General features: G+C 39.9%; 1 protein-coding gene across 17 annotated transcripts in view; it reads right to left on the bottom strand.

The window, feature by feature from the left end:
- CLASP1 (cytoplasmic linker associated protein 1) overlaps positions 1-23371 on the bottom strand; it is a 185075-nt gene that overhangs the window by 57060 nt on the left and 104644 nt on the right. For 9 of the 17 annotated variants that reach the window (XM_040602654.1, XM_040602652.1, XM_040602653.1 and 6 more), the window contains 5 exons: positions 18057-18164; positions 16451-16477; positions 14569-14736; positions 8631-8738; positions 614-717 (listed from right to left, as the gene is read on the bottom strand). In XM_040602654.1, coding sequence (XP_040458588.1) covers positions 614-717; positions 8631-8738; positions 14569-14736; positions 16451-16477; positions 18057-18164 — 515 coding nt within the window. The remainder of the gene's footprint in view (positions 1-613; positions 718-8630; positions 8739-14568; positions 14737-16450; positions 16478-18056; positions 18165-23371) is intronic. The other 8 variants (XM_040602658.1, XM_040602662.1, XM_040602665.1 and 5 more) reach the window with 3 other exon arrangements.

Below are 23371 nucleotides of genomic sequence, written 5' to 3'. Positions count from 1 at the left end.
AGTACAATAATTTTTTTTTTTTAAATTACAATACTTGGAAATGCACGAAATATTTGAAAGTACTAACAGATAAATACACTCTGACCGAAATGCATGGGATGGTACTGATTACCGCAGGCCAGGTTATAAACTGATCCGAGTTTTTAGCCAGGTGCAAATAACACAGGACAGCAGCTTGTGAAATTCTCAGTTCTTGTTGCAAGCTGGTCAGAAGTCAACACTAACAGAGAACACACTGTTTTTTCTGCAAAGTCTTCATGCAGGTAACGGGATTGATGGATATCCCTGACCCCATGGGTGCTGAGCACGCCCCCAGTGCCATATGCATCCTCTGACAGCCCATGAAAGACAAACGGCTAATTCAACCCATCCTGCAGCTCTAGCACCGAGCCACAGTAGTCTATTTCATAACAACTGTGGAGAACTAACACAGAATAAGGAAACAAATATTGCTGCCAATATACCCAAAGACAACACAGCAAATGGTAACTAACTCTACAGCATCAGACACTGACACAATCAGAACAAAGCTATTTAGAAAGAGGAGAATGTACGTACAGGTAACTTTAAGCCACTTTCCGGTGTCGGAAGCATTTTGCATTTTTCCTCTTACCAGTGCATCGGCCACAGCAGCCTCCAGATCTGTGCTTGTGCTCAGGACTCGCATGGCATTCACAGAAGCAGGCATCCTGCCTGGCTGTCCGAGTCCAAACCGGTCTGCACAAAAGACAACATTGAAAGGGATTGTTAAATGAATTCACATTCACTTTGAATCCTAATCAGGTGCCTAAGCAGCTCTCCCCACAGGCTCTGGGAACTCACAGTGCTTTTCCATTAAACACTCTTTCATCCACAGATCTAGAGAGTTTGCCATTAGAGTAAGAAATAAACTATCGTTTATTGGGCCCCAGAGACAATTTTGGATCCTCAGGGCAACTTCTTTTTTTTTAATTATTTTTAAGCTGGGAAGCAGGGTATCTACTTTGTGTTTCTTTTTAGACAGTTGCTGTTTCAAAGTTTTATTTTAGTGTCAGAGGCAGACAGGCCAGTCCCAATCTGGCACTCTCAGAAATAAAGAGAAAGCTTCTCATTAACTTCAGAGACAAAACCGTGCCCAGTGTCAGAACATGTTAATACCCGAGCACTCATCCATCCTGCAGCTTTTTCTCAGGCAAGGATGCAAGACTAGATTAGCCTATTTTTGCCTCAAGGCTTGATTAACCATTAGAATATCCCCCTACACCCACAGTATAAAAATAAGGTTTATTGTTTGCTTGTGAAGTGACTCCAATTTTTTATTACTGTTCTTGAGAAACAGTTTAATTGTCACTTGAAAGCTCCAAGATATATCAAAATATATTTTTTGATCAAACAATACCATCTCTGCCATCAAATTCAAAGGGACAAAGTTCTCAATGGTATCCAAAGCAACAGGATTAAGTTTAAAATACCATTTAAGACTCCTAATACTACTTAGTTTATTTTATTACTTGCTCAGTCTACCAGAAAAGCTACTGAAATTAGTTTCTCTGGGCAAAGGCCAAATTCAGAATGGCGTGTTAGCAGGGATATGACAGAATCAGTGACTTGAGCACCACAGGCCAGGCTCTGGCAGCATAGTCCTTCTAGATATGGGTAGATCAGATACCATATTACTGGGATCCTGGCTCTGGTCTACAAGCAGAAAGATACTGGTTTTGGCATTCCAAGTTTTTGTTTCCATGTGGGATTGCATTTGCTCAATAAAGCCTGGGAATATCCCTCCTAGGACACACCTTACACCTCTTTTTCCCTGTGCTCACACGCACCAGTAGGAGCTTTGGCAACAAATTCGGTGGTGCACGAATCAAGCTGCAGGAACCCATTTAACAGACCTTCAGCTGATCTACCTTGGAGGCACTCAGCAAGCAGCAAGAGAGAGGGATCAAGTCAAACAAGTATTGTATTACTTAATCCATATTTAATTTAACAAAGGAAATATACTATTTATTAAAACGCGTAACTATATTGTGGATTTCCACAAAACTGAGGTCAAACATGATGTTCAGCAGCTTACTGTGTTTTTTGTGAAAAACACTGCACTTACCATAAAACTTCATTGCTTTTTTCTTTAAAAAAACTAATGCACTGAAATACCTTTTAAGGAGTTAACTCACACTGAACATGCATAACTTAAATCAGAGACTGAAGTTTGCCCGTCTACTGTACTAATTCCAAAGCTTTACCTGAGCATGTCGGAGATCAACCTACTGAGGGGAAATAGGGAAGGTTTTTTAAAATCTGAAGTATTTTGAGACTAAAAAACCCCTGTATTTATTTCAAATAGAAGTGTTACCTATCAAAGTTTACTGTTTCTCAGAGTTATGTACCCAGACAAGACATTTCTGATTTACAACAAAAGCACGTTTTCTACAAAACACATTACAAGGGAAAAAAAATAAACAAACTTCTTAGAACTACTGCCAAAAAGTAATCAAATCATGACATTTCACAGAAAAATAAAAATTGTATGTGTTATTACTATCCCCTTTTTTAATGCATTTGGGTTGAAGAATAATTTCAAATATTTAGGTGAAACAGTACTTCATCCCTAAAATGGAAAGATCTGTACATTCTTAATAGAAGCACAGGAAAATGAGAATACATTAGGTCTGATTGAAACTGAAGTCACTACTACAGAGATATACACCACAAAGATGTACAGAAAACAAGTATTTTTCTAAGCGCAAATGTTATCTGGTACAGTACAAAGGCTGCAAATGTTGAGGCAAGTTCTAGACTCTTTTATATTTAAACCCAACTCAATGAATTACTCAAGTGTTACTGAGATCAGAATTTGGCTTTAACTTTTGAAATATCATAGCATCAAAAAAATACCACTGTCATTCGTTTTCACGTAAATTTAGTATTACATTAGAAAAGGGAAGATAGTTGTTGGGTTTTTTAAAAAAATGAAGAACAGAATGACAAAGTAATTCAGTTGTAGACCAGTTTAAATACCCAGCATTAAGAAACAAAATTTAGCTTTTTTTAAAAAAACTAAGTACACTGTGGCATGCTGGCTTTTATCTGCCTCCAAGGCTATCAGGAATTTTCTGAAGTATTTCATTCAGTGATCTTTAAATTCGTAACACCCAAGTCACTCCGGGCTTCTCCCCATGACACTGTTGCCATGCCCGAGTACAGGAGTGAGACCTCAGGGGAGACCTCGGCATGTCTCTGACATGGGACTGGGATTTGGCTCTAGGAATAACCAGTACAGGCAAGCCCAATGTTACTGGGCAAGAAATAAACAGAGTATGCTCTGGCCTTATTCCCATGTCTCCCTGGCTAGATTAGTTTTACTTGTCACAAACTCAGTGAAAATTTGCAATCACAATTTTTGGCCTGATTTTTGTCATTTTTAGGGATATTTTGGCCTTCTTTAGGACTCATTGTAACTGTATACGATTTGGACATGCTTTGTACCAAACCACAGGAGCCAAACGTGAAGTGACTATCACAGGCAGCTGAATGCAAACAAAGACTAAATCCACCTTACAATCAAGGTGGTTTACATCTTTTCAATGATTTTTGTTTATACAGATTCAAACTTTTACTTTGAAAAATGCCAGTCAAATCAGCTTGCATTGTTTCTGCTGGGTAACCTGACACAGGAAACGATTTGAGAGTTTTAGTTAAGTGACAGCTGTTTAACTAGAAATTTATGTTTATGAGAAACACAATATTTTTCACTCCCTACCTGAGAGGGGTTATATTAAATAACTTTCAGTATCACTAATTCCTTACACAACTTTAGCCTCCAAGAAAACACTGAGGCGCTCATCTTCTACATCATCTTTGTCCCCACAACTAAGTCTCTGTTGTCCCAAAGCTAGCAGCCCTCATTCATTTATTTTTAAGACTCCCAGTGAAATATCCTGGTTTCAGAGGGAGTTACAGGTTCTCCACAACTGAGAATCGAAGAAGCAACTGGAACCTGTGGATTTTTTTCACTATATGTAACCACTAGTCTCCTGATGCAAAGCCCAGTGAAATTAAGAGAATCATTTTTTCAACAACTTCCATGTACTTTGGACAAGGCCTTCAGAATTATATGGAGGATGCATCAGCATGTGTTATGCTCCAAATATGTTATTTTCCATTTTGAAAGCTCATCAGGTGCTTTATCCTTGCTGATCTTGTCTATTTTGGAAGGGATCCCACAAAGAACTTTTATTAACAGAGACAGGAGGAGTCCAGAATATTTAGTAATAAATGGGATGAAACCCACTGACTGGGATCCAGTCCTAGGCACTGGGAACTGCTACCGCAGCTAAAGAGGAAATATAAACAGAAGTTGCAAGTGATCTGCATCCATCAGGATTTAGCCCATGCTGCACAACTGATCCAGTTTACTGGAGAACTGAGAAAGCCCTGGATCACCCTTTGTTTAAACACTGTTCACAACATTCCTAAAAACACATAAAATTAAAAAACATCCAATAAATGAAATTCAAAACAAAAATCCACGTTGAACAAAAACAGAACAGAAAGCCCCACAGCGGTGAGAAGCACATGCCAAGTGCTGACTGATGCACATGATGGCAAATGTTAAGATGGCGTAAAACAAGACCACGTATAAGAAGCGGATTCATGCAGTTAGCGCTTGTTCACCTGACTGCCCAACAGAATCAGCAGTGGAGAGAGCACTAGTGGACCTGGAATGACGTCGAGAAGCTGCAAGTAGAAGGAATGGCAACACCCACAGGATTAACACACATTTAACCCGAGACAGAAAATGCCACAATCCAAAGGGGATGCATGTGACTGCTACCAGTAAAGGTGTTTCATAGTGACAGGGAAATGATGCTGTATATGAATGCACACGGATACAGTGCAAGCCCCACAGTGACATCTCCATCTGTAGCTTTCCCCGCTTTCCCCCATGTCCGTAAACACGATGCGTGACAAAACTCATTTGTAACAGTCCCAAATCCAGTGCAGTTCAGCAAAAAAAAAAAACAAAAAAAACCAAACACACCCCAGTGCACATCAGTCACGTTCCAGACCCACAGATCTGGAAGACGGCCATCATGAGAACGTGGAGCACAGAACTACAGAGCAGGATTTAGATGTGTCTGATCTAAACCCCGAAGTGAAGCCATGATGAATGGATAGGAATTGTGCTTGCAGGTATTTTTCCACAACATTCTAGCCTATGCATAAAAAAACACCCAACATTAACAAAGAGAATGAGTAACGACGTAAGCAGAAAGAGTCATACAGGGAGGTCAGCCAACCACTGCATGTAGGTCCCCAGGTTGGGTTTCTTTTCCAAGTAAACACACGTACACACATATCATAGCTGTTGCTACTACCAAAAGTCTGTTGCTTTTAACAAATTTTGCATACACGTTTTCTTGAATCTATGTACATGCACAGATAATCCAAATATGCACATCATACCCCTATCTGGAATTACACCACATGTATACAAATTGTTAATAGCAATGGAGCACGCACAGTAGCAGAAGACCTGAAGCCAAATATAGCTCCCACTTCAATTCCCAGTTGTCAGCAGCACATCAATCACAAAATGCCTTTGGATAGGTTTTCAGTTCTTGGATTCAGCATAAAAAGGTGAGTTCTTTACGAAAGCAAATAGAAAGCTGGTTGAGTCATTTCCAAATTACAAAAATTTAGTTTTTCTAAAGAGGTTTTCCCAGTGTCTAGCAATGACACGCTCACCTAGTTCAAAGCAACTGTCCCAAGAAAGAAACCAATTAATCCTTTGAGCAGTTCATCACCAGAGACTCACTGAAGGCCTTGTTGCTTTAACATCATTATTAATACTGTCAAGAAACTGAAAAACTAAAGCAGAATCACCTCCTAATACAAATACGCTTTGCCAATTATGCATATATGCGTGCAGTAGAAAAACTGTAAGTCTTCCATTTAAGACAAAATATTCATAAACACAAATACTCTTATAAAACAGAAATTAACAAAGTGAGAAAAAATTACATTTGAGTAATTTCCCAGCCGTGAGAGCTTGATTAAAAGTTTTACAGAATATGGAAAGTGGTCTAACTATGGAGAACACATGCATTTATTCTAGAGAACAATTCCACTGACACCACAAGTTAACTCATGAAAGATTTGCAAGGTCAGTGCAGGATTATGGACTGAACCTCAAATTAAGATTCTGAGCTCACAATTGCTTTCTCCCAAGCCATCCGCTGTGCCCCTGTGGACATCACTGCAAGATCCAAGGCCCACGAAGAGAGAGGAATAACAAAACAAAAAAACCCAAACAAACAAAAATCACATCTCTGCAAGGAGGCTGACCATAGAGTGACTCTTCACTGGTGTTTCCTAACTTAGAAAGCAAGATATTTGGTGCACAGACATGCATACCTGCACAGCAGCCCCAAAAGAAAGCAGAGCTATTTGCAAGGTCAGGATGTCAGTGTTGACATGGACCGTAATACCATTAAATGTAAGAATCCTGTCATTTACATACAGCTAGCTTAATTATAATTCACTAATATACTAAGTCCTTATGAGCAAAAATGGACCATGCACAGTAGGATTATATTATCTTAGCATTAATGTTAGATTAACTGGATTCTAGAAATACTGTAACAGAATCATATTGTATTGGCTTAAACTGACATATATGAATTTCTTTCAGATGAATTACACACTACATAATTAGCAAGTTCATGAACATGTTTGAGCTTAAAGCATTTCAATGAAAATACAAGAAAAAAAGACAACAGGTTAACAACTATACTGGGTTACTATTACATTGATACCTCCTCCCCACATTACCTTAATGACTTAATAACAATGTATTTCTAGAAATGCATTAATCTTCAGGTAATTATATGTCATGAGCTAAAATGAAATGATCCTCTCCCCACAAGAAAGTTTGTTACAAACAGTGTAACACGCATCTGTAACTGAGATTTTATAGTCAGTGTACGAGTCAGACTCAGTAGCGGTGGTGGTGTACAAAAGTCACACTAACTCTGACTCTGGTACGCTGCATTAATTTCTCACAACAAGGGCTCAAGTCAGTATTTCAATTAAAGTATTTTCAATAAAATAAACAAAACACAGCACAATGACAGAGAACACTGACAAGTTAACCCTGAAATCCAGCCTGCTTATATACTTTGGCTGGAGAAAAAAAAGCTTCATTGAAAACTGAAGCTAGGCAGGTAACTATAAAAACAAGCTACAGTTGTGTATCTGCATTCCCTTTTTGGCTCTGCTGGTATCAAATCAGCTTCATTTAATCAATATGAAGTTCGTGTATTTATCTTAAAGAGCTATGAACCAAGTTCTGAATGCTAAGCTGAACTCCTCCCATTTTTCACAAAAAATTGAGATACTACAGATAATGCAAATAAATTATTTTATAGCTCAAAATAATGAAGTTTTGAACCCCCAAACCTCTCTAATGTTAACTTGAAGATTCCACTCTGCATCATCGAAATCAATGGGATTTTTGCCAAAGATTTCATATAAAGACAACCAGCCTCTGCACTGATAGCCAAATCAATAATGACAACATTTATTAAATTTAAAAGATTAAAGTACAGTATATTAATCAAGTATGAAAAGCAAACAGGAAAATTTTGCCCATTTGTCTCTATTTTTCATAACCTTTTCTCAATATTGGATTAAAGTTGTAGTATTAAGCCCAAAATGCTATGTTCCACTTACACAATCATATACCTGTATTTTGTCACGATGTGCAAAATAGATCCTGTAATACCATTCTTCAGCCTTGATGAAATCTGTAAGAGCTTTTTTCTCACTTTTAATACCACATGCACAGCTATGAAATTACTACAAAGAGGGCCTGGAGAGTACCTATATTTCACGTCTGAGATGACAAGTCTTTCATACAACAAGTAATGTATTTGGGTTGAACATATGATATGGTATTTGATCAGAAACATTAAGTATCCTGCTATTTGCAGCATTGTGCAGAAAATCTTCTGCATGTGGTAAGCGTAATGAGATTTTCTATTTGTACTGTACACTTAAGCTGCACATTAATGATGTTCCTTTAAAACCTCAGCCTTTCCACGATTTTAGGTTGCTTGAATTTTTTTCCTACAAAATCGCATGTGCAACTTGTTAGTTGATGATTGACGCTGTCATGTAAAAACTATAAAAAACTATTGGAGGATTTAGCATAGAAATTATATACTGTTACAGTACCTAGCTGTAAGAAAATCAGACAATGAATAGTTAGTCACTCAACCACAAGCTACGATGCTACTGACTACTTCACTGTGACCTAGAAAACGGAGGCTTGCTCTCCCACAGATTTCCATCGGTGCTGTAAACTGAAGCACAGCAGCCCCATACAAGCTGATTTAACAAAACTACAAATTACAAGAGTTTTAACTAAACTATTTTCCTCTAACAGTGAAATGCTGAGAACCAGAATTGAAGCATGCAGAAGAAAACAGAAGGGAAACAGGGCTGGAAATGGGGAGTGTGTCAGGAATCCAACAGGACAGGAAACAGCTCATTCCACCTGGCAGTGTCTTGAAAGGGCAATCACAACAAGGGGAAAAGGAAAAAAAAAATTGACCCTTAAAGCTCCAATGCCTACATGTACTCACCAAGTGGAGGAAAGCCCCGAGCAGGGCTTGTATCTCGACTGCTCTCACGGCTGGTATCACGACTGCACCCCTGACTCATGCTGGGTCGGGGGATACGACTGCTCCGTGCTAGCATGCAGCATGGAGAGTTTCAGAGAAGGTGAACAAGTTTAATGAGGACAGAAAGCTCAAAGTCAAGTTACATTTCTGTTAGTTACGGTAATTATTACATTAGTAATTCTAATTTGCAGCAGCCTGCTCAGGCTCTTTACAAACCAACTACCTTACATGCTGAATTGTGTTTGTGAAATTTCAGCAGCATTAAATGTCTGGTTGACAGTCTCTTTTTTTTTTTTTTTTCCCTTAAGCAATCCAAGTTCTGTTATTCAGGTAGAGCAGGAATCTTCAATCATTTAGGGGAGCTCTACTGTTACAAAACATGCAAAACAGATGAGGCTGAAAGAAACCCTTCTGGAATATATTTTCCTTAATCGTTAAGATAAACACCCTTTGGGAACAAAACAGCAGGTCAAAAATTTTTTAAAGTACTCATAATACCAATATACTATTTTTACATCAATTTGCCTTTCATAAGGCTAGTTTTGCCATGAACAAATATCCTAAGGAAAAAAAGGTGTATTGTACAGACTTGTAGAGATATTTTTCTCCAATGGAAGATACTGGGAAAAAGCATTTAGAACCTGAATACCTGAAAGACAGGTTAAACAGTGGTTTGAATTTTAAGACAGAAGCAGCTTCAGATCTTTAACAGAAGTTATCTCATTTCTGCTCCTCAAACGTTTCTAAAACCTTGTATTTATGGTTTTATATGCACACAGGCTGAAACTTATATGCACTTAAGGGAAGCTTTAAACTATATTCTTCAACAAAATCTTACATCAACAGGACTTATCTTTAGTCTGGCAGCTATCAAGTGTTCAACTTCCCACAACCTAGTAAGGCTCCTGCCTATCAGCTGCATCACAGGAATGCATCATATGCACACTCTTCATTTGGCCAAATACAAAGCAGAAGACAGAAGATTAAGCTGCTTTCATGGTAAAAAGCAACCTGACTTTAGCTGAAGTTCTGTCCAAGTAGGAAAGACAGAGCTAGGCCCTTAGAAGATTGCTTAACATCAAGGAATTGATTTTTAGGATTTTATAAAAAAATTGTAGGTATTTAGAACCAGATTATTTCTCTGAAAATTCTGTGCCATTTTGATGAAAGACATTTGCAGAAAGTTATTTAATAAGCTTTATGCCCGGTAGAGGGGATATGTGTTCTTAACTAAAGCAATAGCAGTTAATTATCATGAGTTTACCTTGAAGGATTTAATAACCAAAGGGGGATTTCCTTTGCTGTTTTGAAAAGGCAGTAGCGTATTTTGACTGTTAAAGAAAAGCCTTTAAGGAATTTTCTCATGCGCAGACTAAAATGTAACCTACCAGCTTTGATGACAATGTAGCAGAGGCACACGCATAACATGAACCTGCTTTATGCTAATACTTTAACAGTAACCTTGTATTTATAAAAACAGTGCCATTTGCACACTTCAAAACATACATATTATAAATTTCTATTGGTTTGTACACAGAACTTAAATGCCTAGACTCGAGCTAATGAATTTCCCCTACTGTGCTTTTGTGGGCTCATATACACTGGGTATATTAGTACCCTTTCAAGCAAAACAGTACAGAACAAAATAGAAACCTTCACATTTAGGCTTTAAAATTCAAATACAGACTATTGCCCAATTCTTGGTTTGTCAAATCCCTCCCAGTTTTGCAAAACCCAGCTCATATCTCTCAGATGAATTAATGGTTCTGACTGTTGACCTTTGATGTCAGACAATACAAGATGACATATTGACCAAGTTGATTAGATCACCATAATGTCTAAAACTTCTGAGGGAGTTAGTATTGTCTTAAGTAAAACAGACTAAATTACATGAACTGGATGAAATTATGGTCCATGAGTACAATAATCCCACCTCAGATGTACAAAGAAAAAAACTGACAGGTGAAAGTCACACTCTAAAATCTTCCACACAAATACTTGCTCGAAATTGAGGACTCTCTAGAAGCAAACCTCATTCTTGGGTCTCATGCTTATATGTAAATAATGGCAGCCTCACATCAGGCTTGCACAAGCAGTCATTTCTCTTAAGTAGAGAAGATCTGTCAGTCTTTTCTATAACACAACCCTATTAAAACCAGCAAAGGCTCTTTAGAGAGGGAGAGATGTGAATGACTAAAAAAATTAACGGATGCACACAGTACATTCTCCTTCCATAACAGCTAACAGCAGCAACATGAAATATGAAGAAAATGCACTTTAACTGCATGAGAACAGACTAGCAGGGCGATGCCACGGATGAAGCACAATACTGACTCCACAAACACAGCACCCAAAAACAAACACTGCATACTTCATGAGTAATGGTCAAACGAAGATTTACATGTTAACTGGATACAAATACAAAAGCAAGGAAAAAAAAGAATGGATTAAAAAGAACTGAATGATCAGTCTGTTGTGGACTCCCAGGCACCTGCCTTACATTTTTACTGCTGTGTTGTGTAAGGAACATTGGGTATCCGCTGCTCAGAGTATTTTCTTTGGACACTGCCAACAGCGAGAGGCAGCAGTGTTGTCATTTAGAGAACTCTCTCATACTGTTACAGCCTGTCTTCGCAGTGCAGGCAGCAAAGGCAGAGAGGACAGACATGAGTCTCAATTTCAGAATTCCCAGCCCCCAAGAGTTGAACAGAAATTAAGTAAATGAGTAGCAAAACTGATTAAAAGGAGCAAATAGGATGAAAGCAGACAGTGTGCCCACAGCCAGCTCTGGACTGAGAGCTTAGCACAGGACAAGGGTGGGTCGCTTTCAGTAAAATCCCAACTTTCTAGGTACATCTCAGTTTCACCAAATTCATCTGGAAAGTCAGAGCAGTTGGATACAGTTCACACCATTATTAAAACATACTAATAGGCTGTCTTAAACCAGTGGAACCCAACAGATACAAACACCACCAGCAGAACTCAGTAGTGCCTCCTATTTACCAAACTACCAGTTGGAAAAAAGACCTGTGTTTCATTACGGTGTGATTTTTACCGATTCTTAAGTAAAGACTGAACACCAGCAGACACTTCCTTTCCATCAATACAAGCATTTTAAAGAGCCTGTAAATGCTGCAAAACAGCCAAAGGAAAGCTCTGCAGTGGGGTACAGCCAATAGAGGCAAGTCAAGAACTGCCTTCAGCTTTCCAAGAAGCGCACACAGCAAAAGGCCAACCGAAAGAGTGCTGCTGCATGAAATTGCTAGTTAGCTGTGCCTGCTCCACTTTTTGGAGAATGACAGCCTCAAATCTCTCACTCCTTTCAGATCCAACTGTGCCACCCAATCTGCTGAACATCCAACAGAATTAACTCCAAGAGGATAAACTTTCAGTCCATGGAAAGTGGACATCACCTTTTTTGAGATCTCCTCCAAGAGGCCCAAAGAAAAGCTCCAGATTAAGTGGACTGTACTCTTCCTTCCCCGACAGGGTATCACCACTACTAAATCTCCACTGAGCAGACAGCAAAGGCAAGCTGAAAAGCATCACTGAGCAGGGCCATATAGGTGACCATAGGACCTCAGCATGCCAAATGTGTTTTGTTGTGCTGCCTCTTGGAAAATATCATACTACTTCAAGGCTTCCAGCATACAGAAAGAACGAACTTCACAGATACCTGCAGCCATCACGGAGATCTAAGCTAGCAGCAAAGTACTGAAGCTAACAGGTATCCACATGCAGAGCTCTATTAGCTTGTTACTGTCCCAGAAGGGCCTGAGAAAGTCCAGTGGTGGCTCCCATATAAAGCCAACTGCACACAGGGACCCATGCGCTTGTGTGCTTAACCCTGTGCACACAGCACTGGTCCAGCTGCAGCTCCCAGTCACCCCTGCAAAAACTACACATCAATGGATGAGTTATGAACAGGATCCAGGAACTACCCATTTCTAACAGCCCAATCTCCGCAATGGTCCAACATCCACTGCGCTGCAATGTGACCACAGGCTTAGGAGCTGTTGCAGCCCATGGGATAAGCACATGTGTATCAAATACATAATCCCAGAAAGCCTCAAGCATATGACATCAAATGTAGATGCAATATGTGCTCAAGCACCTTCTTGAGTCAGATTCTGAAAAGTCTATCAACATATTTAGGACCAAGGTGAGTGGGAGTCTAATGAAATGAACAAGTGAAAAAACGTCAAGGAAACATAGGGACTGAAGCAACACAATAAGAAAGCATAAAATACTGTTAGCTACTATGTATATATTATAAAGTAATAAATACAGTGGAATAATGGTATAAAGATGACAGCTCAAAAGCTATCTCCATCCAAGGCAATATTACAATTTTCAAGATCCAATAGAGAGACAGAATTTCTGCAACTGAGTAGTAAAGGCAATAAATAGAAGTGTCAGACTCTCCCGTTCCCATAACGGCCCAAAAGAACAGGCTGTGGCCATCAACCCAGCAGGGCAGGTGGAAGCCATGCATCCGATAGATCTGACAGCTCTCTCCCACTCTCAAAGAACAACCACTGACTGTGTTCACAGGGAGCACATCAGAGCAAGGAGATACAAATTTCACTTTCAAAAGAATTCAAGGCTTACATAATATACCAGAAAGCAGGCAACCCAAGAGTGAGGATTTTACACATGGCAATTTCCTTTCAGATGCTCGAGACTGTTTCAAATCAAACCACATAATGTGATGATCAGCTTAAGCATTTGTGATGCTACTATCCATCATTCTTTGTTTCTTTCTAAAAAAGTGTTGTTCTGCAGAGTGATAGCAGAACAATTGCCTCCGATAGTTGGGAGGCACTTTACATTTTAGAAGCAACAAACAGAAAAGCACAATGTATTCATACTGAGGCCATAAAATAGATCCGACATGAGAAAAACACTGAATTTGAAAACATAACCACAATGAACATGCAATATTTTTTATGAATCATAACAGTATATGCACTCAGGTGCTTTAAATTAATTTCAATACACTTGAAGAATGAATAAGATACTTCCCTATTAACAACATACTCTAAATAGAAAGGCAGCTTAAATGTAAAATACAATTGCTAAGGCAATAGTTAAAAATTTAATTGACAACAGAAGGGCTATAATTTCAATTTCAGCCTACTAGTAAATTCTTTGGAGATATAAAATAATTTAGTAACAGTATTAAAGTGTTTTTCCCCTATATAAGCTTCAAACTTATGAAAAAAAATCCATTTAAAAAATGAAAACAGTATTTACTTGTTCAGACAACACACTGAACGCCTTTTCACCTCAATTCAGATACACAAAAGTTCATATATAACGATGCTTACTCACCTGACTTAAAAAACATGAGTCTGCTGATAAATTTGAAAAAAACTATTATAGAATATTTACATAACAGTCACTGAGACAAGAATATGGAAGTAGCATAATTAAAGCATAAGTCTAAAACGCCATCTAAGAAGGTGGCTCCAAGGTATTAAGATGAACAAAGCAAACATTTAAGCTGCAAAATTTCTAAAAATAATCCAAGGAGGTGCTTTTTACCTTTGATTCCAACTGACTGTAAAGACTGCTCAACTCATTTTAGGACTAAGCCGTTGATGCCAAATGAGGTATTTTTGCTGTGATGATTATTCTGGTTTTGCTGCCTGATCTAATAACATCACTCAAGTTGAATTTCAAACAGAAGACGTCTCATGACATCTTCAGGCCTACTTTGAAACTATAGCTCACAACCTGGAAAACTAGAGTTACACTCCTACAAACCACAATCACATTAGTTTACCAGCTGAAAAAACTCAGAAGAGTAACATTAACACATAAAGTTTCCTAGTCAGCAGGAAAGTCCCTCCTTCGAGCATGCTGGTCAGGGTGTCACTGCAGCGACTATTCTTACCTAGTCCTATTCTGCTGGGACTCGTCTCTCGACTGCATCCCTGGCTCCGAGGGATCTTGCTGCGCTTCTCTGAAGAAGATGGCACCGGCTGGACTCTGGATGTTCCACTGCTCAGGCTACCATAAGCACTTCCTAACAGCTTACCCGGAGAACTAGACCGGCTACCAGCTAGAAGAGAACCAGAAATACGGAAAGAAACAATTAAAAAAACCCCAAGATTTTACATAATCTGACAGTAAAACTGGAAGACAATCAGCTCTATCTAAGGATTTGATTCAAATCACTCAGAAAACTAACGGGAGTGCTCCCCATGGGCTTTTGAGGAAGACTGAGGAAAGCCCACGGACAATAAACACTGATATCAACAACCCTGCCTATATGAACTAGACTGCCCAGCTGGGATCCAAGACCAAAGCAGACAGTGCAGCGTATGAATAACCCAGCTGGCTTTATACAAACTTACAGAGGTGCCAGGAGCAGCCTTACTGCAGCAGCATGGAATTCCCAGGCTGCTTCTCCTCCCCATGAGGCAACTCAAATTAGCCTGTGTGCAGAGCTATGCTGCAGCATGCTGGCTCCTGGCACAGGTAACCTGCTGCAAAGTAGCTTGGGCATCTTCACGCCACACTGCAGTGGTGGCAATGCTTTCCTGCAGTAATGCAGCCAAGGAAAATTACATCAAACATCCCAACAGCAGCAGATCAGCACGACAAAGGGTAAATCAAGGGGACCTGCCACATTTGTAGAGATGCTGGCTGGCTTAGATCTGATTGGTTAAATCTAAGCTACTTAGTTATTTTTCTACTGGAGAAAAATTTTAGCAAGTCTAGTAGTTAGCCTGTTTTTCCTTTTCTGTTTAAATAGCCCATGGCAGGTTTACATTTCTTCTCAGCAAGACAGTCTACTAACCGAGATTTATTTACATATTTACTTTCCAGCTGCAGTAGGTAATTCTATCTGAAACAGCCTTGCTGACTAACTCTATGAACTGAGTAACTTCTTAATTTCTTTTGTCCTGTGGATCTTGATTTGGTAAATTGTTCAAAAATTAAGTTAATGCTAGCTTAAAGGTAATCATAAAGAACTGTGCGAGTAATAGATTCAAGACTCTTTTTTGCTTCTTCAGATATTTAAGCCACTGAAAATTTCCTGCTGATATTACCATTCCTGACATTCAATCTGTTTGCTAAAATAGCCAGGAAAGTATATTTGAAAAAGCTGCAAGAACATACTGGGAAAGCTCAAATTCTGAACCAATATCCATGTTTGTTTCTTCTTGTAAAGTATCTACACATCTCATAAATTTCAGTTCCAGATACTGTAAGTAGAAAGAGTTAAAGATTGTTCTTCTGCCTTAAGAAGATATGCAATTTTATTGATCTCATGGACAATATCATAATACATACATTATTTTAACTTTCTTGCCCTATCCAATTTCTTGGTCAAAGTCATTCTGAATCAATCAAATCATATACTCTGCTACTGTATGTGGTGCTGGCCCTGCTCTGCCCCAAGTGAGAACACTCGTGACAGATGCCAGTCACACACAGCACCCACAGCCTAAAAGCAAAGACTTCTCTCAGTTATGCTGCTGCAATCTCACTGATGTCAGCGAGGCTGTACTGAACTAACTGGAAGAATTTAGCACCTGGGGTTTAAGCTGCAGCAATGAGCCAGCTTCAATATGCAGAGTGTACGCTCACCATGCTTCAGTACTATGAGAAAGCAAAAATCACTTGCCATACACATTTGGATTTATGACCCTAGGAAAATGCTTTTTAAGTCTCATAGTTAGGAGAAAGTGAGGGAAGCTAAAAGTTTAGCAGTTAAAAAATGTGAAGGAAATAACATGAGAAAGCAAGAAAGGGAAAACGTTTCTTACCACCAGCAGGATTAGCTGATCTGGATCCTTGATTATGAGGGCAGACCAAAGGACAGGCAAAAAGTGGATTAAAAGACAGCAAGACAATACAGCGTTCAGCATGCGGTTTATGCTATACACAATACAGACAGATTTATTTACAAACATGTCACTCCTAAAGCCTCTGCAGAATGCAGTGAGTTAATGTGCAGACGTGACCAACAATTTCACAAGGTTGATCAGCTTCTCAGCTAAACATCAACCGACACACCGAGACCCAAAGTTCTGCTCTAAATTACACCTCAGCCCAGTATGCAAAATTGCAACAGAGTTATCCACTGTGTGGGTGTGGAGGATTTGGTCCTGTGACTGTATTATATTTGAGTTCATAAGTTCTTTCATGCAACGTTTGGCTTAAGGATAAAGATCACATCTGGTTGGGCTAAGCTGGAAATAGGATTCAGCAAACCAGACCAAGGCAGCAGGTTCAGATGTGAACATCCTAAAGCTTCGTAAGACACTCTATTAAAAAAACTAAGCCCATAATCTTTGAAAACTTTGGATATTCAACTATTCTTTAAATACTTCTGAGACTTGTCTCATCTCGTCTGACCATTTCTCAGCAAACTAAGTTTAAGAAAAAAGGTCATTTCTGGCTTTGGTTCAGTTTTAGGTTCAAAACTGAAGAAATAAATTTAGATCAGCAATACCAAAGCCTAAAATCAGTTTACGTCAGCATACTAAAGCCCAGATTCCTTCATGATCTTAACATAAAGATTTCCATTTGGCCCCATCCTGAATACAGTAGTTGCTTCTTCAGCTTTCCCAGCCTAACACAATGCTATAAACTGCTTCTCCACCCCTCCAGCATGACAGAGCAAAGCGGTGAGAGAATGAACAGAGAAGGGCTTTTAAATCGGGGTACAAAGCAAGACAAGTCCTCAAAACAAACAGGTCTTTCCACAAACTCCATCTCCTGTTACCCACAAGCTTGAAGGTCCTTCAAACATGAGTGGCTTTCTCCCTCCCCCTAGTTCCTTTTTGAAATCTGAGTGATAAAACTCTCCTCAGATACACATAACACATGCAGCAGCACCGTATATATGGCTCCTAAGGGAAAACCATGCCTTGCCAGGAAGCCAGAGAGCACAGATGTGTCATGAGAATCAGCGAGCAAAACCATCTCCCCCGTATCCACACAAAATAGGTAATGTCCTATTTAAAATTGATGCCAAATCCCATTAACTTTAGACAGCTCACGTGTTACACATACAGAAGTACAGTCACACAAGCAGGAGAAGCTTGGCAGGGCAAGAACCCAGGACAGCAGTCAGCTACAGACACAGAGGGTGTCTCAGTGGGACTCAGTGCAAGTTTAGTCCTGTACATCACAGAAACATGAAAATCTGCTGCAGTATTGGTAAAAAAAAAAAGGCAGCAACTAGGCACTCAGATTCAGGGCCCTATTTGTCAGGAAGAGCAGGCACTGCCTGGGGGGGGATTCACTTTGTTACGCGTCCAAACATTAGCAGAACTGAGCCCAATCCTCAGCTGATGCTACTACAAGTCAAGAGAAACTCATTAATAACTATTTGTTCTGCTCCCCCAGAGATAAAACACTTCTTACGCTGGGACTGGGAAACAACTTTAGCCCGGCTGCGGCCTCGGGTATCAGCAGGTGTTGAGGTGACACTTGTGGCACTGCCAGAGCTCTGTCTCCTTGTACGAATCCGACCTGGAGGAATGCAAAGACAATCAGACTGTCAATAGGTTTCTTCCAAAAGCAGCAGCAGTGTCTAACATGCTGTTCTATGCTTGCAGGGTTGCTATACACACAATTAACCAGGGTACAGAAGAGTTTTACAAAAGGAGGCAACATCTTTTACTAGACTGGCTGAGACACAGGGAAGGGAGTGGAAACAGTCACGGTCCACGAGTCCGAAAACTACTTTGCTTTCTATAATGCTATCAGCCAGTTTAATTAAAAAAATATTACCTCTCTGTAGCCTTTGTTTCTGTTCTATAGTAGCTTCTTTACAAAGGATCAACAACAAAAATTTCAGTCTCCTAAATGCTGCTTCCTGCATCAAATCATTACTTGCTGACAAGGCGATCACCCTTTCAGAGACAGGTGTGACAGATGCCCCCACAAATTCCATCGCTGGGATTTCCAATTAGCAGTTTGGTGCTTTATATCCTGCTCTATGTGCGCAAGCTGGCATGCACTCCTGCAAGAGTCCCCCAGTGCAGCCCGACTATGCTTTTAGTTCAGGCTCATTGAATTTTCCCTGCTGTTTACAGATCCCTCATATTTATCCCAGGATCATTGTAACTTTACTTGTAATGAAGAGTCCCTTTTAATGCAGTCAGTGTTGTGGAAAAATGATTCTGCGTGTCTGCTCTTTATTTAAGCAGAGAATGGGTATAAAGTCTCAAAGTGTTCTTGGTCCTTTTTCTGTCCTCTCCTCATGAAAAAGCCACAGAAATCTGAGCTAGAAAAGCTTACAGGGTCATCAGTTCATCCCCTTCCTGGGGCAGGACTGTTTCCTACAGAATGTTCTTTCCAGTGCTAAGCTTCAATTATCTGTCTCTAGTTAATGGGAAAGAAATTATAATTAAGAGCAACACAAAGAAAGCCTCCATCAGTACTTCTCAACAGCTCAGTTCTCAGCCAAATTTGAAGCTCTTTCTCAGGACTCGTGCCAGTGCTACACTGCATTCAGAGGATGACTTCAAGTTTCAGGCACAATAATAAAAGGAAAAAAACCACAACAGGTAAGAGAAGAGTCTAGACAACTGCACCCACTGGTTATAGATATTAATCTCCTGCCCTTTGTCTCCAGCATAAGCATATAAAGAAATATGAACAGGGAAATATACACTTCACACTCTGATTCCCCCACCTACCCACCCCACCCACCCCCCCAAAAAAAAAGCAGCCACAGAAGGTACACATGCAGGACAAGACAATGGCAAGCAGCCCAGGCTGAACGGATTGGGAGCTCTGCTCTTCTCTGAGCTCTCAAAAGATTCACAACATGGTCTGCAAGTTTCTGATAGACACAAAGCGACAAGATGCTGAACTCTGAGAAGAAAGCCTAGACTTGTTTGCAGGGGAAAGCCTACAAGACAGCTGTACTTCAAACCTCTCCACCAGCATCTATTTTTAAAATAGCTCAGTAGGCAAGATACCTGCATCTATATTCAGGCAACTGTTTGTAGACGAGACACAGAAGAAATCATTAGCATTAAACTAGGAAAACAGGAACAAACCATTTTTTAACCGCCTTAACTAAAAAGCTCGGAGCACATCCACATGGGTCCAACAGTCATGAAACTGGCTGCAAAGTCTTCTCACCACCAGCACAGCTGTCGGTACCCTCTGCTCTAGGACATGACCTGCCCCTTACAAATGGTCAGCCTGACACACAGCCCGAGGCAGCTGAGAGCTCCTGCCGGCCCTCTCCCGGCCCTCTCCCATCCCTCGCAGGTTTGGCACCTGCACAGCAACAAAGATGGGCAGAGTCACTCTGCGACTTGCCACCAGGCAGGTCCCTCAGACCCCACGGCAGGCTTCAGAGCAGGCGTGTGTGGGGAGGGGGACAGAAGGACCTCACGCTCTTGTCAGAAGCCTCACGGCTTCCCTCCGTCTTTCACATCAGGAGGGCATCACTGGTGGCAGCAGGAGCACCAAACAGTGATACAAGAAGTTAAACCTGACCAGTCTTAGGAACGAGTAATGGAATTGTGTCCTTGCAGAATGCCAACAGAAGGCCTCGGCACTGCAGAAAGCCCTGGGGGGTAACTAGCTGAAATCTAGCATTACGGTAACAAACACTATTGGAAAACACGTTTAGTGCTTGTATGTCCAGGCCACCCAAGATCCTCAAAATCTTCTGTTCTTTCTGCATCTAGAAGTTCCTCGCACACACACACCTTATCAGCAGGTGACTAAGAAGAAGAAGAGCCGGACAGTATGTAATAAGTGACTTTTTCACCTTAGGAAAAACAAACCTTAAAATAACATATAAAGAGAAACCAAGATTAGCTTCTGATACCAGTTCTGGGGGCTTTAAGAAAGAGAACTGAACCAAATGGTCAAACTTAATTCACACATTTATCAGCAGGATTAGAAACACAGACCTCAGCCCTATTTTGAAACCCCTGAGAGTCAGTGGACAGACCCCTACCAACTTCAGCAGTTTCTGAATGAATGAATGCCCAGGAACAAAATTTCTAGTTCCTTTTGGACTGGGAGATCTGCACACTGATTTTGGCCTAATGGGCATCAGAGAACGATGTGAGACAGAGAGCTGCTCTTGCACTGGAGGAACACAGTCCCAACACTGATACTGGTTTTCTCAGCCTTCTAAAGAGGCTGACAAGTGTGTGAACTAGCACTGCACTGGGCTTGCGTTGTGCAAATGATAACAGGAGAAGCAGAAACTAGAAATTCGTGATGCAAAAATGATGTAATGGTACAAATACTGTGATAGCACAGTAACAGCTCACCCTAGGAGTACTGTATTCTTGAAGTCCATGGGATAAAGTAAAACATGAGGGGGGAAAAATGCCTCTCAAATTCAAGCCCGAATTCTTCACACAGTTAACAAGGACAAGGTGCCATCTGATACCAGCTATACGTATTCCCTGAAGCATAATTGTTACTGTAATTACTTTCCAAAGTTTTACTTTCTGAACTTTAAAAACTATGTATTTATTTTATCATACAGATAATTAATCTTACTTACAGCATACAAATGGCTCAAAATAAGTGTCTCAAAGCACCTCTTCAAGAAAAAAAAAGTTAAGATGAAGTTTTTCCTAGCCAAGTACAGCTTTTAGCTGTAAAACAAAAAATGACCACTTGGAACTCCAAATTGCTTTAGGCAAATCTGTACGAGATAGAAACCCTGGGAAGAGATGTGACATGTTTCCTATCTTCACATACAGGTACAACATGTACAACAATTAGTCTTCTGATATCCAAAACCTACTTGTTTTATAGTAGTGTAACATGAATTAATATTTGTCTGGCTTGAAGATAGGAATATTTTTTAATATATATTATACCAGGTACAGCATATATATACAGAAGTTCATCTATACAATACAAATGTCTCTAAAACATTCCCTTAAGAATTTCCTGTGCAAACAAGAGTCTGCATTCACATTCAAGAGTTCATTTGCACATACGACTATTCACATGGCTTTATCTCTTGTTGTTCTACACCAGACAGAAAAACTAATATCAAGCTGGACAGGAAATAACATATCAAATAAGTTATTCAGACTTTCTTTTTTGTTAAGCTCAAACACCTCCCCTCCCAAAACGTCTTTGCTTTCAGGTTGGTTTGTTTCCACACCTAGCTCAAACTGCAGATGTAGCAACTCATATTTCATAACCATTATTTTTCTGCTGCTTTTAAAAGAATTACTGCATCCTAACAGCAGCACAAAGGAACAGAAAAATACTGCCTCAACTAGTTTCCAAAACCCATAAAAGTATTTCCATAAAAAATACCCTTGATCTAAATTTGACATGTGACACTTCGTTGTTGGTACAGAAAGTATTTTGAAAGACTCCATATAAATGCTTTGTGTTAAGAAACCATTTGTGGAGTTTTTAGGAGGTCTGGGGTTTATTTTTTAAAGTTACTGTAATTTTTACAACAATCAATGGATCAGAATCAACCCTGAGATCTCTAACACATGTCTAAACCTAGGGCGGTTGTTTTGTTTTTAAAAAGGTTCAAGTGAAGGAAGATTGTATGGTAACACTTTTGCACTACAAGAAGTTTCATCCAGCAGCGTTGTTCTGAGCTCCTCTGGGTGGATACTGCAGCATCTCCATCCCCAGTGCTCCGAACAGACATAGGTTTTGTGAGACTCAGCCTGTACATTACACTGAAGAAAGCAGTTTTCAGAGAGTCTAGAAATGGTATATAACAGTTCCACAACTCTGTTTTAAACATTCCATACTGTGAGTAATGATACCTACAACCACGTAAGTTATATATGGAAGCACTGGGACAGTAATAGTCTCTCCACAGACCAGGCTAATGCATTTAGGTTACTCAGCACTGGATTCTTCCCCTACCTGGAAAAAACATTCCTGAAAGAGCCTCTAGGACCCCTCTAGCTCTGTCACTGCTAAATGACATGTGGACATCTGAGAGACATGCACACGTCAATTTAAAAAATGCTTTACACATAAATCTGTAAACAACTTTTTACAGCAACCAGTGGAATGGCTTCCATGAACGTTTAGCACATGTCCTACGTTATACTAGTATACAACTCAACTGTGCACCATACTTTCCCTTGAGAAGCACTTGACCCTTACTGGAAACCATCAGCATATACTGCCTCTGGGTTTTGCACAAGAACTCCCTCCAAAGCAGAGGGTTGAGGGAACAATAGTGGCACCACTTTGCCCTGCACCGACAAGTACAGGCAAATCAAGTCAGCGCTTGCAAAGGGATGGACCAAGAGAACAAAGAAACCTGCTACCTGAGCATTTCCATTTAAGATACCACGTTCAGTCATACCTTTGACTCAAACCTTGCCATTCAAGGCAAGAGAGAGCTTCAAGGCAGACAAGAAAACAAGAAGGGTGATTTCTTAAAACTTGTGTTACTCCCAAAGCCTTTGGGTAAGGCGCTGAAGATGTCCAACTGAGCAGATCACTCCTTTTGAGCCCAAGTTATATGAAAACTACAACAAACCAGATTTTATTTCCTTTCTGGTGAATAATAAATATTTTTTTTTTTAATTGTGTCACTGACTCTGGAAACTGCTGATTTTGTTTTAAACTTGCCAGTTTCAGGGCAAAGCAGCATTTATACTTTCTCCTTTTGGGAAAGGCTTGTCTGAAGGGCTTGTCTTTATGCTCACTTCGAAAAAAGGCAGATAGCTAACAGAAACACTCTGAACCATTAT

The sequence above is a fragment of the Falco naumanni genome, chromosome 8, assembly GCF_017639655.2.
Source record: "Falco naumanni isolate bFalNau1 chromosome 8, bFalNau1.pat, whole genome shotgun sequence".
NCBI lineage: Eukaryota > Metazoa > Chordata > Aves > Falconiformes > Falconidae > Falco > Falco naumanni.
This window is presented reverse-complemented; position numbering and strand designations above follow the sequence as displayed.